The sequence below is a fragment of the Hypanus sabinus genome, chromosome 2 (genome assembly GCF_030144855.1).
Source record: "Hypanus sabinus isolate sHypSab1 chromosome 2, sHypSab1.hap1, whole genome shotgun sequence".
Taxonomy (NCBI): domain Eukaryota; kingdom Metazoa; phylum Chordata; class Chondrichthyes; order Myliobatiformes; family Dasyatidae; genus Hypanus; species Hypanus sabinus.
In genome coordinates, this window is record NC_082707.1 from 148,823,556 (window position 1) to 148,840,213 (window position 16,658).

General features: G+C 40.0%; 2 protein-coding genes across 6 annotated transcripts in view; one reads left to right on the forward strand and one right to left on the reverse strand.

Annotated features, from left to right (window-relative positions):
- prorp (protein only RNase P catalytic subunit) overlaps nt 1–14,629 on the reverse strand; it is a 65,673-nt gene extending 51,044 nt beyond the window's left edge. For 2 of the 5 annotated variants that reach the window (XM_059956772.1, XM_059956763.1), the window contains exons 1-3: nt 13,416–14,513; nt 12,330–12,377; nt 7,605–7,737 (exon numbers count right to left, since the gene is read on the reverse strand). In XM_059956772.1, coding sequence (XP_059812755.1) covers nt 7,605–7,737; nt 12,330–12,377; nt 13,416–14,389 — 1,155 coding nt within the window. In that variant the 5' untranslated portion in view covers nt 14,390–14,513. Of the gene's footprint in view, nt 1–7,604; nt 7,738–12,329; nt 12,378–13,415 lie in introns of all 5 variants that reach the window. The other 3 variants (XM_059956782.1, XM_059956800.1, XM_059956790.1) reach the window with 3 other exon arrangements.
- Nucleotides 14,630–14,692: 63 nt separating this feature from the next.
- ppp2r3c (protein phosphatase 2, regulatory subunit B'', gamma) overlaps nt 14,693–16,658 on the forward strand; it is a 30,530-nt gene continuing 28,564 nt past the window's right edge. The window contains exon 1 of the mRNA XM_059956823.1: nt 14,693–14,871. Coding sequence (XP_059812806.1) covers nt 14,721–14,871 — 151 coding nt within the window. The 5' untranslated portion in view covers nt 14,693–14,720. The remainder of the gene's footprint in view (nt 14,872–16,658) is intronic.

The following is a 16,658-nucleotide window of genomic DNA, read 5'->3' on the forward strand; positions in this document are numbered from 1 at the left end:
TTGAAAGTTTTTGTAAAATGTTAAAAGAAACCACAGATTAACAGTTAGTCTAGATTTTTAATCTACCACTGCGCTTCATGTTCTTGGTAATTAAATCTAGATTTTTAGTACTTCTTGACAATTAATTAATTTGCTAGTAACTGACAGTAAACTGAGGGGTGGTAATTAGCAAGATTGGATTTGTCCATCTTTTGGGGGGGTGGTGTCCTTAGTATGAAAGCAGGATTTTTCCCCTGAAGGACTGTTGTTACTCCTATCAATAGCCTTGAGCAGATGCACACAAAATAGGTAAGTAGCCTTGTCCTTGATGTCAATTTTCCCATTAAATACCACACTCTGCATTGTAGTTCTGCTGTTCAACTCAGTGAACATGCTCAGTATAAGTGCTATAATACCATTCTTAGAGGAGTATTTTGAAATCCCCAACTATAGTAGACTCTCAGTTTTACATGTCCAAAATGAAGGATTATAAATTTACCTGAGAGAGGCAGCAGATACCAATTAGGTAGTTTATCCCCCCTCTTTATGGCTTAATTATAATTTCCATAGGGTTCAGAATCAATATTAAAGACACCCAGAACCACCCCTTAACTGCAAACCACTTTGGTGCATTAGATCTACCACTGAACCATTATACAATCAGGGGTAATGATGGAGGAGTCTGGGATTATCAGCTAGCCAATATTGATCAGTAAAGACTGATACAAAATACTTATTCAGTTTTTCCACCATTTCCTTGTTGCCCATTACTACCCGCCCAGCATCATTTTCCAGTGCTCCAATACCTACTCTCGCCTCTTTTGTACACATTATCTCTGCTGAAACTTTTGGTACCCTCTTTAATATTATTGGTTAGCTTACCTTCATATTCCATCTTTTCCTTCTTTATGAATTTTTAGTTGCTTTCTGGTTTTTAAAAGCTTCCCAATTCTCTAATTTCCCACTAATTTTTGCTCTATTATTTGCCCCCTCTTTAGCGTTTATGTTGGCTTTGATTTCTTGTCAGCCACGGTTGTGGCATCCTGGCTTTAGAATACTTCTTCCTCTTTGGGATGTGTATATCCTTGTGCCTTCCAAATTGCTCCCAGAATTTCCAGCCGTTGCTGCTCTGCTGTCATCCCTGCTAGTGTTCTTTTCCAAGCTCCTCTCTCGTGTCTCTGTAATTCCCTTTACACCACTGTAATACTGATACATCTGACTTCAGCTTCTCCTCAAATTGCAGGGTGAATTTTATCATATTATGATCATTTTTCCCCAAACATCCTCTAATCAATTCCACTTTCTAATCAATTCTGGTTCATTGCACGATACCTAATCCATAATAGCTGATCCCCTTGTGAGCTCAACCACAAGCTGCTCTAAAAAGCCCTCTCATAGGCATTCTAGAAATTCACCCTCTTGGGAGCCAGCACCAACTTGATTTCCCCAGTCTACCTGTGTATTGAAATCCCACATGATTGTTGTAACATTGCCCTTTTGGCATGAATTTTCTATCTTCCATTGTAATTTGTAGACCACATCTTTACTACTGTTAACACATCGATACCATCTGTATACAACTCCCATCAGGGTCTTTTTACCCTTGCAGTTCCTTAGCTCTACCCACAACAATTCAACACATTCTGACCCTGTGTCACCTCTTTCTAATGATTTGATTTCATATATAACCAACACAGCCACGCCACCCCCTCTTGCCTTACTGCCTGATTCTTGAATCGCTGCTATTCTCTATAGTAATTTTGGGAAAATAACCTCTTCTTGTAGAGCGTATAACAGCATTAAAGGAACCTAATTTTCCCTTGAAAATATTATGGTGGACTTCTAGTTCCGTTTTCCTCCATTTTCTCTCTGCTATTCTACATGATCTCAAGTTTGTGGACAGAATTGTTTAACCATGACGACATTTTACCAAGTGATTACTTTTTAACCCTCAGTGAAGCCACTGTTTTTAATATACTTATCAAGCTGAAAAAAAAAATCAATGATTTCATTCACTGTGCAGGTCATTTAAACCAAGCAACTCAGCAAATTCAAGTAGTGTTGCAGCATCAAGAAACCAGCTTTTTAAAACTGATTTATTTGGTGGTCTTGGATATGACAGGAGGGCATCAAAAAGTACACAAAAATCAGAGATTGTGATATCAGACAGAGAAACATTAATAATATTTAACTCTTTTGTCATTAAGTCAAATCATTTCCAAGTCGATGAGTGGGCTCAGTGACACACTGGGTAAAATCTAGGCCGTCTAGTAACCTCATGAATTCAGCTGCCAGAGTTCGCATTTGAGAGATCATTGATGTGAATATTGGAATCACCAGCAATGTTGTAGTTCAATGTAACAGAGGATGAGAATTCCAGGAGAAAGCAGGCATTGGATTTCTTCTTCTTAAACCCATCAGCCCTACTAGAGCAATTTTTTGAGGATGTGACTGAACACATTGATGAAGGAAGAGCAGTAGGTGTAGTGTATATGGATTTCAGCAAGACATTTGATAAGGTACCCCATGCAAGCCTTATTGAGAAAGGAAGGAGGCAAGGGATCTAAGGGGACTTTGCTTTGTGGATCCAGAACTGGCTTGCTCACTCAAGGCAAAGAGTGGTTGTAGACAGGTCATATCCGGAATGGAGGCTGGTGACCAGTGGTGTGCCTCAGGGATCTGTTCTGGAATCCTGCTCTTTGTGATTTTTATAAGTGACCTCGATGAAGAAGTGGAGGGATGGGTTAGTAAATTTGCTGATGACACCAAGGCTGAGTGAGCTGTGGATAGTGTAGAGGGCTGTCAGAGGTTAGAGTGGAACATTGACAGGATGCAAAACTGGGCTGAGAAGTGACAGATGGAGTTCAACCCAGATAAATGTGAGGTGGCTCATTTTGGTAGGTCAAATATGATGACAGATTATAGTATTAATGGTAAGATTCTTGGCAGTGTGGAGGATCAGAGGGATCTTGGGGTCTGAGTCCATAGGACACTCAAAGCTGCTGTACAGGATGACTCCGTGGTTAAGAAAGCATATGGGGCATTGGACTTCATCAATCGTGGGACTGAGTTTAGGAGCCGAGAGGAAATGTTGCAGCTATATAGGACCCTGGTCAGACCCTATTTGGAGTATTGTGCTCAACTCTGGTCACCTCACTACAGGAAGGACATGGAAACCATAGAAAGGGTGCAGAGGAGATTTACAAGGATGTTACCTGGATTGGGGAGCGTGCCTTATGAGAATAGGTTGAGTGAACTCAGTCTTTTTTCCTTGGAGTGAAAGAGGATGAGAAGTGATCTGATAAGAGGTGTATAAGATGATGAGAGGCATTGATCATGTGGATAGTCAGCTTTTTCCCCAGGGCTGAAATGGCTAACATGAGAGGGCACAGTTTTAAGGTACAAAGGAGATGTCAGGGGTAAGTGTTCTTGTTGTTTTTTAAAAAAAAACACAGTTTGGTGAATGCGTGGAATAGGCTGCCGGCAATGGTGGTGGAGGCGGATATGATAGGGTCCTTTAAGAGACTCCTGGAGAGGTACATGGAGCGTAGAAGAAGAGGGCTATGGGTAACCCTAGGTAATTTCTAAGATAAGGACATATTGGCACAGCTTTGTGGACCAAAAGGCCTGTATTGTGCTGCAGGCTTTCTATGTTTCTCTGGGCAGCCGACAGCAGCACGTCAGAGTCCTCTGTCCTGCGCCGGCAAAAGGTTGATCAGCCCCATGGATTCCATTCTCAGCAAACAACTTCATACATCTTCAAGGCAAAGATCCTTTCTCTCCCAGGAATGAGGTCTTTGCAAGCTTCTGTTTGCATTTTGGTAGCTCTTGAGTTTTTAAGTGAAGCAGTTTCTAGCCCAATGCCCAACCCTCCTCCTTTGGCAGTCAAATTTGGGACCATCCATGACAGAGTAGCATTGGATTTAGGAGAATGATAAATAATAATGCAGAGGACAGGATCCATACCACAAATTTTAAACATATGTACCTCAAAACAGAGGGAAGATTGAACTTAAGTTGCTTTTTGCCCATCACCTCGTCCGCCAGGTATGCTGAAACTGTCAAAGTCAGGGAGGCTAATATTGCTGTGGATCTGTTTTGGCGTGAAGGCCATACAGTAGTCCTTGAAAACAATTGTAAATCAGATGTTTTTATGACAATCCTTATTCCACAATAATTAATTATAATTCCCATCTAGTTCTCTAATTCAGTATTGTAATAACCACAATATTAATGTTTCCACTTTCTGAAGACAACAAAAAAATTCCAAGCTAGATACCCACATAAAAAACGGGTTGCTTAAGCTCCCTCTTGCTTGTAATCAAGTTTGTGATGCTCCTTTGACAAAAGTGCCACCTTCTGGCTAAAATCAAGAAGACAAAGGAGCTCTGAAGTCTCCAGTTTAGACAAACAAAGATGTTTTAAAAAAAACAAACCACTTGAATTACTTAGGTTTTCTTTAATATATTGTACTGATGTGAACTTTTACTCTTTGTCTGTCAAGTAATTCTTCATCCTTATTGTGAGATGAGGAACCCCATATTGATGTCCAGTCTGTCAATTTAACCATTTCCTCTCAAATCAGGATATGAGGTTACCACACGCAAGAAAAAAAATTGTCAAATATACACTAATGTTCACTGGTTGGGGGTTTTTGTGGCTGTACACTGAGTGACTTAGAGGGAAGATTAAATCCAAGGACATGCTGTAGAGTCAGTGATGAGCTATGTGCACTGATGCATCCCACTGTTACTTCCACCGAGGAAAATGCTCCACTGGCTTTTATCTGGATGTTTTTTGTACCCACAAGAATGATGACTGTTGTTTCCCCGTGTGACTGATGGGACTTGAACAATTTTATTACTGTACATTCTCAAACTAAAAGCCGTGGATTAACCAGGAGGTACGTTGTCTGCTGAAGGCTAGATCTGTGGCGTTCATGTCTGGCAACCCAGGCCTGCACCAGAAAACCAGGTATGATTTGCGGCGGGCTATTTCAAGAGCGAAGAGACAATTTCGAATGAGGTTGGAGGTGACATCGGATGCATGGGAACTCTGGCAGGGTCTGCAGGATATTACTTCCTACAAAGCGAAACCCAATAGCATGAATGGCAGCGATACTTCACTACCGGATAAACTCACCAGCTTCTATGCACGCTTTAAAAGGGAGAACACAACTACAGCTGTGAAAATCCCTGCTGCACCTGATGACCCTGTGATCTGTCTCAGAGGCTGATGTTAGGATGTCTTTAAAGAGAGTGAACCCTCGCAAGGTGGAAGGTCTTGATGGAGTACCTGGTAAGGCTCTGAAAACCTGTGCCAACCAACTAGTGGGAGTATTCAAGGACATTTTCAACCTCTCACTGCTACTGGCAGAAGTTCCCACTTACTTCAAAAAGGCAACAATTATACCAGTGCCCAAGAAGAATAATGTGAGCTGCTTTAATGACTATCCCTGGTAGCACTCACATCGACAGTGATGAAATGCTTTGAGAGGTTGGTCATGACTGGACTGAACTCCCACCTCAGCAAGGACTTGGGCCCACTGCAATTTGCCTATCGCCCAATTGTCAACTGCAGACACAATCTCCATGGCTCTCCACATGGCTTTTGACCAACTGGACAATACAAACACCTACGTCAGGATGCTGTACATCGACTACAGCTCAGCATTTAATACCATTACTCCCACAATCCTGATTGAGAAGTTGCCGAACTTGGGCCTCTGTACCTCCCTTTGCGGCTAGATACTTGACTTCCAAACCGGAAGACCACAATCTGTGCAGGTTGGTGATAACATCTCTGCCTCACTGATGAACAACACTGGTGCACCTCAGGGGTGTGGGCTTAGCCCACTACTCTACTCTCTGAATACACATGACTGTGTAGCTAGGCACAGCTCAAATACCATCTGTAAATTTGCTGACGATACAACCATTGTTGGTGGAATCTCAGGTGGTGACGAGAGGGTGTACAGGAGTGAGATATGCCAACCGGTGGAGTGGAGTCATAGCAATAACCTGGCACTCAGCTTCAGTAAGACAAAAGAGCTGATTGTGGACTGCAGGAAGGGTAAGACGAAGGAACACATACCAATCCTCATAGAGGGATCAGAAGTGGAGAGAGTGAGCAGTTTCAAGTTCCTGGGTGTCAAGATCTCTGAAAATCTAACCTGGTCTCAACGTATTGATGCAGTTATAAAGAAGGCAAGACAGTGACTATACATTAGGAGTTTGAAGAGATTTGGCACATCAACCAATACACTCAAAAACTTCTATATCTGTACCATGGAGAGCATTCTGACAGGCTGCATCACTGTCTGGTATGGGGGCGGGGGGGGGGGGGGGGGGCTACTGCACAGGACCAAAAGAAGTGGCAGAGGGTTGTAAATCTAGTCAGCTCCATCTTGGGTACTAGCCTACAAAGTACGCAGGACATCTTCAAGGAGCGGTGTCTTAGAAAGGCAGTGTCCATTATTAAGGACCTCCAGCACCCAGGGCATGCCCTTTTACTCACTGTTACCATCAGGAAGGAGATACAGAAGCCTGAAGACACACACACAGCGATTCAGGAACAGCTTCGTCCCCTCTGCCATCCAATTCCTTAATGGACATTGAACCCATGAATACTACCTCACTTTTTAAAAAAATCTACATATTTCTGATTTTTGCAGGTTTTTTAATCTATTCAATATATGTATACTGCAACAGATTTGCTTATTTATTATTATTTTTATTTTATTTTTTTCTCTTTTTTATGTTGTGTATTGCATTGAACTGCTGCTGCTAAGTTAACAAGTTTCATGTCACATGCCGGTGATAGTAAACCTGATAGTGATTTTGCCTGGTTCGTGAAAGGGCAATTTAGCATTGTCCATCACTTTTTCTAATCAAGGGAGATGAAATGAAAACAAAAATCAGATGGAGAAAAGTCTGCAAGTACTGGTAGCCACTTTACCTGCAACATAGCAAAATTCTTCAGCAGAATATTGAAATCTACAGTTATAGTGTCTTCCGGCAATACTCTTTCATACCATTGTGTGTGGAAATCCCGGTCTTTCCCATGTGAATACAAGGAAATTGAGAATTTTCCTGCTTGCCTGCCCGAAGTTCCAAACTTGCTAAGAACTATTTTATTGCTTATTCATTCACTGCACAAAATGCTAATATCCTGATGGGATAAAGAATTCCCAGTGAGGCCAATTCTTTATTTGTGTTGATATGATCTTCCCACAATGAGCAAAACAACTGCAAGGGAGTTTCACCTCCATACTCCATTCATTTACTTTTTCTATTTCCTTAAATCTCAATCTTATGCTTCAAATAGTAAGTTTGACCACCAGTAACATGTAGAATACGTTCTAAACAGCTGAAAGAGTTGAGTATATATTATCTGCATGCCACTTTTGTAGTCAGAGCTTATTGGACCCTCTCAAATGATTTGCTTCATACACGCCTGGTTGCAGCATGAAACCGCACTGAATAGGAGTGAAATAAGGCTTTGGTTAGGCAATTTCCAAAAGGAAATCTTGACAGCAGTAGTCAGCAATGATTATTTTAGTTATTGTTTTCAAATATAGATAAACAGTTTGTAGGATTCCACATTATATTATCAGCACTGCTTACCGCAGGAGTTGTCTTCCTAAAAACATCTTTTCCTTGTATGACATCATTCATCACATGTTCTTTTAAAACACTGTACTCGTCTTCATTTAGCTGAATGGTCTCCAGCAACGTGTTGCATATATGGCATTTCCCACTGTTATAAAATGTTTCAATTGATTAGTTATAAATGCTGGTGGAACGTGTATTTACAATCATTACTCTAATTCTGCCACTTTTACTGCACATTGTGGGAAAACTAATTTTTCCAAATAGGCAACACATCAATTGGTGCTACATAGATATTTATAAAATATCATGCCACACCAGATCACTTGCTCTATTAAACAGCTGGTAAAGACTACAAACAAAAATTGGGTTATATTGCACTGCATACACACTATTTCAATGACCTTCAACTGGAGATTCAACTATCTTTTCACCATGCACAGTGGTATTCTTGCACAAGATGAAGCATTTGAGGAAAATAACCATATAAATGTGAAATGCATGCCCTCTTCCATGTCAGTTGAGTAAAGAACATGCACCGGCTTCCAGAAGCTCTTTTATGAAATTTCATTGAGCAGCTTCTCAGTAGAGTTTTGATTACAAGCCAAGTATGATGCAGAATGGTGGAGATTCAAATATCTCCCTGATGTTACACAAAAAATGTAAATGCTGAAATAATGTACCATCATAAAATGCCTGTACAACACCTGTAGAGGGAGAAATAGCTCAAACATTTTCATCAGATCCAAAAAAGCATGTTTTAAGTTGCAGATAGCATGCAGAGAGGCTTCTGCAGGATAAAATCAGGCTAGGTTAAAGCATACAATTGTACAGATAGAATTTAATTTACAGGAAAAGCAAGAATGAAAGGGAGAAGTGTATTTTTTTTTTAAATGGCTAGAGATCGAGAGTTAGTAAATATTCAGGCTTACTCCACCCTCCGAAATGATTTACTTTGTCCAGGCCTAGTTGCAGCATGAGGCCTCACTGATTAGGAGTAAAATAAGGCTTTAGAGTGAAGTACATGCATATCCTTGTACGTACATCCCTTCAAGCTAACAGGGGGCATGTTAAAAGCATTGTAATATCATTGCAATAGAAGAGTCAGGTTAGCTTACATAACGCCCTAATGAGGCCGCAACTGGAAAGATGCCTATAGGTCTGACCTCCTCGCCGAAGGAAGGATACACTACATCAGAAAGTTCAGCAGATTGACTCTAGTGATGGGTGCTGTTATCCTCTGGGAGAGAGATTAGGCTGTCTAGAAAGTTTAGAGAACTGTGAGGACCTCATACTGAAAAACTCAGAACTCTTGCAGGACTGAATGAGGTAGGTCAATTGATGTTGTTTCCTTTAGCTGAGCTCACAAGGTCCAAGGGTCAGTGTCAAAGAAGGTTTGGCTATTCAGGACTGAGATGTGATGTGAAGAAATTTATTCATGAAAGAAAGGTAGAGGATTTTTGCAAATCTCTCTAAGGTGGTTTTGAAGTTTGCAAGTTTCTGAAACATTCAAGATAGAGAACAATTCTGAATCAACAAAATAGTCTAGACTACATCTGAGAAACCAAACATATAACTTGCAATCACTTTGCAGAATGCCTCTTTTCCATGCACCTGGATAATCTGGAGTGGTGCCTCTCACTTTATTTTTCTATCCAACTCTGATCTTCTGGTCATTTGCTTATAACACTGATTCAACAAAATCCAATGTGAGCTCAAATAAAAACACCTTATCTTCCACTATGTACATTATAGGCCTTCAGACTCAACTTTGATCTAAATAAATTTCAGATAATTAACCTTTCCATTTGCTTTAGGAACCGGTCAATTCTGATGAAAGGTTATCAACCTGCAATGTCAACTCTACTCTTCTATCCACAGATGCTGCCTGACCTGCTCTGTATTTACTGGCATCATAGTCCCTATCCTTACATCTCCACTAGATGCATCAGCCACAACTAACAATTAATATTCTCTTAAATAGCAGCAGAACCGCTGTGTGTTTAAAAACTTTTTTATTCTTATCCAACCTTTGCAACTAAAAACATTGTATAATAATGAAAGGCAATTCATCTGACTTGTTAACATCATTTGTCTCTTCACAGATAATGGAATTACATGTTTCATGGATTCAGAAAACAGACATTCAGTCTGTTGGGGGAACTCAGAGGGTCAAGCAGCATCTCGGGGATGTGGGTTGGGAAGAATTGTTGATATTTTGGGTCAAAATTAGATAAACAGGACATTTAGCTAATCCTTTGTGATAGTTTGCTGTTTCTATATTGATTACCATATTTGACTTGACAAGACCAACCACATGATCACATGTAACTTACTCAAGATAAACTGGACCATTTCAAGGATGTGCAGTCTCTATAAAAATCAAAGTTAATTCGTCCATATTTCACATTACACTGATTTTGAAAATAATTTTCTCATATTTTTCTCTTCCTGTTTCTTTTATTATTCTAATACTTTACTTGTTTCAAAGTCTTGAGTGCCAAATTACTAAGTGAATCTTAATACAAGCAAGAGCCAGGATTGCCCTTGGCAATAAGCTATCGATAGCAATGAGGTTTCACTCCCAGATGAAATCAATGCCTTTTGTGCTTACTTTCACTGTCAGAATATGGAGGCACCTTCACAAACACTCACAGCACCCGATGAGCCTGTGATCTCAGTCTCTGAGGCTGATATGAGAGAATCCTTCAGGAAGGTGATTCCATGAAAAGCATCTGGCTCAGGTGACTTGAGTACGGAGGATCTGTGTTAATCAACTGGCTGGAGGTCTCGTGGATATCTCCAACCTCTCACTTCAGCAGTCTAAATTACCCACCTGCTTCAAGCGGGCATCAGTCATACCTGTGCCCAGTAAGAACGTAGTTACTTGCCTCGATGTTTATCATGCAGTAGAAGTTACACTGACTGTGATGAACAGGGTGGTTGGTCATGAAGCGCATCAGCTCCTCCTTGAGGAATGATCTGGATCTGCTCCAATTTGCAAACTGTCACAACAGGCATCTACCGTTGACCATTTCATTGGCTCTTTACTCAGCTTTGGAGCACACTGACACGACAGTGCCTCTACTTTCTTATAGGTTTGCGTAGATCTGGCATGTCACCAAACACTTTGACAAACTTTTAAAGATGCAGGATGGACAGTATCCCAACTGGTTATATCATGGTGGTATGGAAACACTGATGCTTAGGACAGAAAGGGTACAGAAAGGGTACAGAAAGTAGTGGATGCAGCTCAGACCACCACAGGCACTGAGTACATTTACAAGAGAGCGCTGCCACAAGAAAGCAACAACCAAAGACCCACATCATCCGAGCCATACCTTCTTATTGCTACTATCACTGGGTAGTAGATACAGAAGCCATAGTTACCAGTTTTACCCTACAAGCCTCAGGCTCCTGAACTGGCATGGATAATTGCATTCACCTCTGTTCTGAGCTGATTCTACAAACTCACTTTTAGGACTTTTTACAACTCATATTCTCAGTACTTTTTTTCTTTGCAGTTCGTTTTCTTTATGCACATTGTTTATCAGTCTTTGTTTATATATAGTTCTTACATAAAATTCTATTGTTTCTTTATTTCTCTTGTTTATGCCTGCAAGAAAATGAATCTCAACATAGTACATGTTTAAAATGTGTTTAAAGGAAAATGCGCAAAATAACACAATCCAAACTTGTCCCTAATCCTTAAATCACACAGACTTTTTAAAGAATGACTTTAGCAATCCATAGCAGTTATTTCCTTTAATATTGATTGCAATCTTATATCAGGGGCATGTGATAATGTTACACATTGAAATAGTGATCGTCATCCAAGTTGCAGTCCTACAATAAGAAACAGTTCGAACTTTAAAATAATTAAACTAATTTTAAAGTCTTTGCAACTTAAGATTGCTTCGGGCTTTTACAGAATCAATTGAAGTCGAAGGTTTAGCTGATATTCTTGGCAATTAAACTGTGAATGATGTCTTCACTGAAAAATTTTAAAATCAAGCCAAACTACCTTTAAAAACATTTCAATGACATGAATACACATGCACAAAAATGCAAGACTATGTGGAGTCCAGGGGATGTTCAACATGAAATGTCCACAATTCTGATTTGTACTTGAATCCAAATTAGACTCTGTAGTATTGATGATGATAAATAATAATAATAAATAGAGCAAAGACCAACTTCCACTCTATCATCTATTTAAGAAATAAAATAATTTTAACTTAATGTATTAATGTGCAAAAAGAACACCGAACAAGATAACATGAATGAAAAATGTACTGAATAGAGACACTGCATTACATTATTCTGCACCAATAGTTCTAAAGTTACACTTTGTAGACTATTTTTAAATTATGCTATAAAAGGGAAATTTACTCCTTTGTTGAGTCCATAGACAACAGGTTGTAAATCAGAACAAAATACATTCAAATGCTAAAAAATTGTTTTTAAAAGCCATCATGCTTTGTTTATAGACAGCAAAGAGGTGTTTAGTTCTGTACATAAAAATGATTTCATTAAACCATGAAGTACACATAATTTTCAGCATCCACACTCGGCTCCACCAAATTCCTTTCACGAACTCCAGCCAAGATCAAATAATACAACTTATTATCAGGAATAAAATTTGGGCCAGGATTTTACAAAATAAGTTTACTTCTTTATTGTATAAAGTAGATATATAAAAATAACCAATGGTAAGGAATTTGAATTATAAGAACATACCTGTGTGCAATAGTTGCTTTGTGTCCTACCCATCTCTTACCTGGAAGACTGAAATTACAACAAAAACATAATAAATAAGAGTTATAATAAATGAAAAAACCATTTAAAGTTTGCTGTTGTAAAAAGGTTCATTCCAAATAATGCTCAAAATGTTTTACCGTATTCCCAAATTCGAGTACTCACATAGGCTACATTATGATAATGAACACTGTAGTCATTTCAGGATACTGGGGTCATGTCTTATGATCAAATAAGAGACAGTGCAAGGATTTGAATTTACAAGTCATTCTGTGGTGATCACTATGAAAGCATATACAAATGTCCATAGTTTTAAATACAGCCAACTTCCAATCTTGATATTATCATTCTGTATTTGTTGAATATATGCAAAGTTTCATCAATATCATGTTGAAGCTATGTTATATCAGTATAAGTGATCCAACTAACTTTGAAAATTACAGATGATCTTCTCTCAAAGCTATCACAGAATCACAAGATGTGATTGTATGTACCTGCACAACTAAAGTAATTGGTCCAATTAGTAAAAGAAAAACTATGGATGCTTTCCATAAGAAAATGTGCAATAATTTAAACTCGCAGTTTATTCTATATGACATCTCCATTTAAATAAAAAGGTCCTAAGAATAAGGAGAAGCTGGTTATGTAGTGGCATCAGCACTGGACTTCAAGGCAGACGGTCCTGAGTTCAAACCCAGCCAGGTCCCAACCTGGGCAACAGCAGTATCTGCGTAGAAGGAAGGCCTGGCAATCTACTTCTGTATCTTGTCATGTAAACCCTATGGTCCATGAAGTCACGAAGAGTCAGAATCAACGACCGAACAACAAGACTAAGAATAAAAGTCAAGCAAATAATGTTAAATGGTGCTAATTTGTGATAGAAAGTGACCATAAAAAAACAGTAGGAATTGCAGACTGGGTCGCAAGAGTTTTTCTGTGCAAAGACCAAGAGCTTGTTACATTGAAACAAGTTCCACATAGGAACTGTACCTAACCCACAGCACTATAAAATAACAAGGATAAATCAAATTTGTTATTAAACCTCAAAAAGCAGGTTATTGTTTTTACCTCTCAAACCATGACTGGATACTCTGCATTAAACTTTCTCCAGGATATATCTGATTGTCTCTCAGATACGAAAGGATATTCAACATCATATTTTCATAACGTTCATCACAAGGTGATTTACCACAATCAAAAAATGCCTGTAACGTATCTTCATTTGGTCTTAGGTTTAGGTCTTCCATCTCTTTAAGTAAACTCCAAGCAGTTTCTACTTCCTTGTGCTGAAGTGCAGAAATAATAATATCACCATAATTTCTTGGTGATGGGTTAATCATCTTTTTGATTGAATCCAAAAATATCATGGCTTCCTTCCAACGATCAGTCTTGCTAAAACCATTGATGAAGAGGCTGTAAGCTCCAGTATCCAATGTCTCAAATTTTGTTTTCATAATGCCATACAAATCTAGCACCTCATTTAGATGATTCCCTTTGACACACAGAGCTAAATATTTCAAAAGAAGTTCATAGTCAACTGTACCAGTTTCTTTTGTCACATAAACTAAAAGTGACTTAGCTATGTCAATATTTGCATGATTAGACAGGAGCTTTTCCATCATGCTTACTTCAAAACGGGTTTTGTTGTTCATTTCAGCTTTCATTTTCTTCCATTCGTCAATACTCAAAGGTTTCATTGGTACTCGCGTTTTTGCTGAGTTAACTATCTTTGGAACATCAATCAGTTTGTTACCAATTTTTCTTTTTGCTAACCCGGCTCTTTTTCTGGCAGCCCCTGCAGTAAATAAAGAAAACAAAGTACCAGTCGCACCTCCGCTAACTTTCTCTTGCTGAGTACTTGGTGAAATCTTCTTGGTGCCATCATCCTGTCTACTCGCACCTAACATTAAAAATCTCAAAGGGGTGCAGGACCACGGAGCAAAGGAACATGGCAAAAGCCCCGACACACCTTGAGCTCTGATCACAGAGGTAAACGTACATTTTAAGTGGGAAGCCAAAGTCCCTGGGCGCCAAGGCAACATACTAAGCACGTCTCCTTGACCTCAAGACCGTGGTCGGCTGAAAACCATGCTCTCCCGGGCGAAACGATGCGATTCACTGATAATTCTCCACCAGCCAGCCGGTCAGGTGTAGCCGGTGTCAGCGTGGCACACTGACTGTTTAAAAAGCAATGGACCACAGGTAACAGTACTGGACACTGAAACCCCGCCGACAACCATTCACGTTTCCAAGTACTGCACACACTCACGTCTATCACCGCCACATCTTTATGACGACAGCAAGCCGCCGCTGAGCATTGGTTGTCTGGAGAAGGTCTTAGGGTCAGAGGTGAGAGTGGAAGCCATTCAACCAATGAGGTTGACGGACGGCGAATCCGGCAGCAGCGCCATGGAGGCGGTTGAGGGCCAGGCCGCGTCCCCGGACCCGATCCCCATCCCCTTTCCGACTCTGGATTGGAAACAGACCTTAAAGAATCGATTGAGAGCTGTGCCTTCTCAGAAACGTAAGTTGTCCACGCTTAGTGAACATAAAGTCCACACAGGCACTCATCTCCTCATTAGGATTTCGGGGTTTTCATTTTCAATTATGTAAATAAAGAAGCGAGGTTTCACCGTTAATTGTGCTGCTGATAACATTGTCGTCTGATTGTAAGTCGCTTAGTTACGGTAAACTATTTTTTGAATTGCAGTAGTTGCTGAAGGCATATATATATATATCTAGGATTGAACTCATGAACACATTCGGATGCTGGAAACCTAAAACAAAAATGTAAAAAATTTGAAAATCTTATTTTTGGTAATCGGTTTAATTCCGAAGTAGCACAAAAAGCAATTCGCTCTACTTTTACTTACTCTTTGGAAGATTTTTTCAGCTGTCACGTTGGTTTTCTCAACAACACATAACATGCTGGAGGAACTCTTGACAGCATCTATGGAGGCGAATGAAACAATCGACATTGTGGGTCGGGACCCTTCATCAGGACTGGAAAGGAAGGGGACGGAAGACCGAATAAGGAATTGGGGATAGGGGAAGGAGGGCAAAGAGGCAGGCGACAGTTAAGACTAGGTGAGTGGGGAGGGGGATGAAATAACAAGCTGGGAGATGATAGGTAGAAGAGCTGAAGGTGTCTTAATAGGAGAGGACAATTAACTATGGAATATAGGGAAGGAGGAGGGGAACCAGAGGGAGCTAATGGGCAGGTGAGAAGAGAAACGATAAGATGGAAACCAGAATGGGGAATGGAAAAAAAGAGAGGAGGAGGTAGTAATTACCAGAAGTTAGAGAAATCAATGTTTTTAAATGTACAATTATTACTCATCCCTTGTCTCCATTTTCTGGTAATTGCTTCCTTCTCCCCATTTCCCATGCTGGTTAGTAAGGCCATTGATGTTGTGGGGGTGGAACTGATAGTGGTGTCTGAAAAGAGGATGCTGTCCAAGTTGCATGCCATCTTGGACAATGACTCCCATCCAGAACATTATGTACTGGTTAGGCACAGGAGTACATTCAGCCAGAGACTCATTCCACCGAGATGTAACACTGAGTGTCATAGGAAGTCATTCCTGCCTGTGGCCATCAAACTTTGCAACTCCTCCCTTGGAGTGTCAGACACCCTGAGCCAATAGGCTCGTCCTGGACTTATTTCCGCTTGGCATAATTAACTTATTATTATTTAATTATTTGTGGTTTTATATTGCTATATTTTTACACTATTCTTGGTGCGGCTGTAATGAAACCCAATTTCCCTCGGGATCAATAAAGTATGTCTGTCTGGTTACCTTCTCACCTATACATCACCTCTGGTTCACTTCTTTATTCCATGGTCCACTATCTTCCCCTATTAGATTCCTTTTCCCTCAGCCTTTAACCTCATTCACTTTTGCCCTCCCAGCTTCTTACTTCATCCCTCATTTTCTCCCCCCCCCCAACCCACCCATCTTCTATCTCACCAAGCCTCGCATAATACCTGCCAGCTTGTACTTCACACCCCAACACCACCACCTTCATATTCTGGTCTCTGGTCTCTGCCCCCTTCCTTTCCAGTCCTGATGAAGACTTGCAGCCCAAAACATCAACTCTTTATTCTCCTCTGTAGATGTTGCCTGACTTGCTGCGTTCCTCCAGCATTTTGTGTGTGTTACTCAAGATTTCCATATCTGTAGAATCTCTTGTTTCTCTTTCTCCTTTGTTTTGAAATTACCTTCAATTGTCTATTAAAATCACTTTTAATGTTCCATGAAACTTGTTCTGCTACTCTTTATGGTAATGTTTTCCATGTTGCTTGTTGAG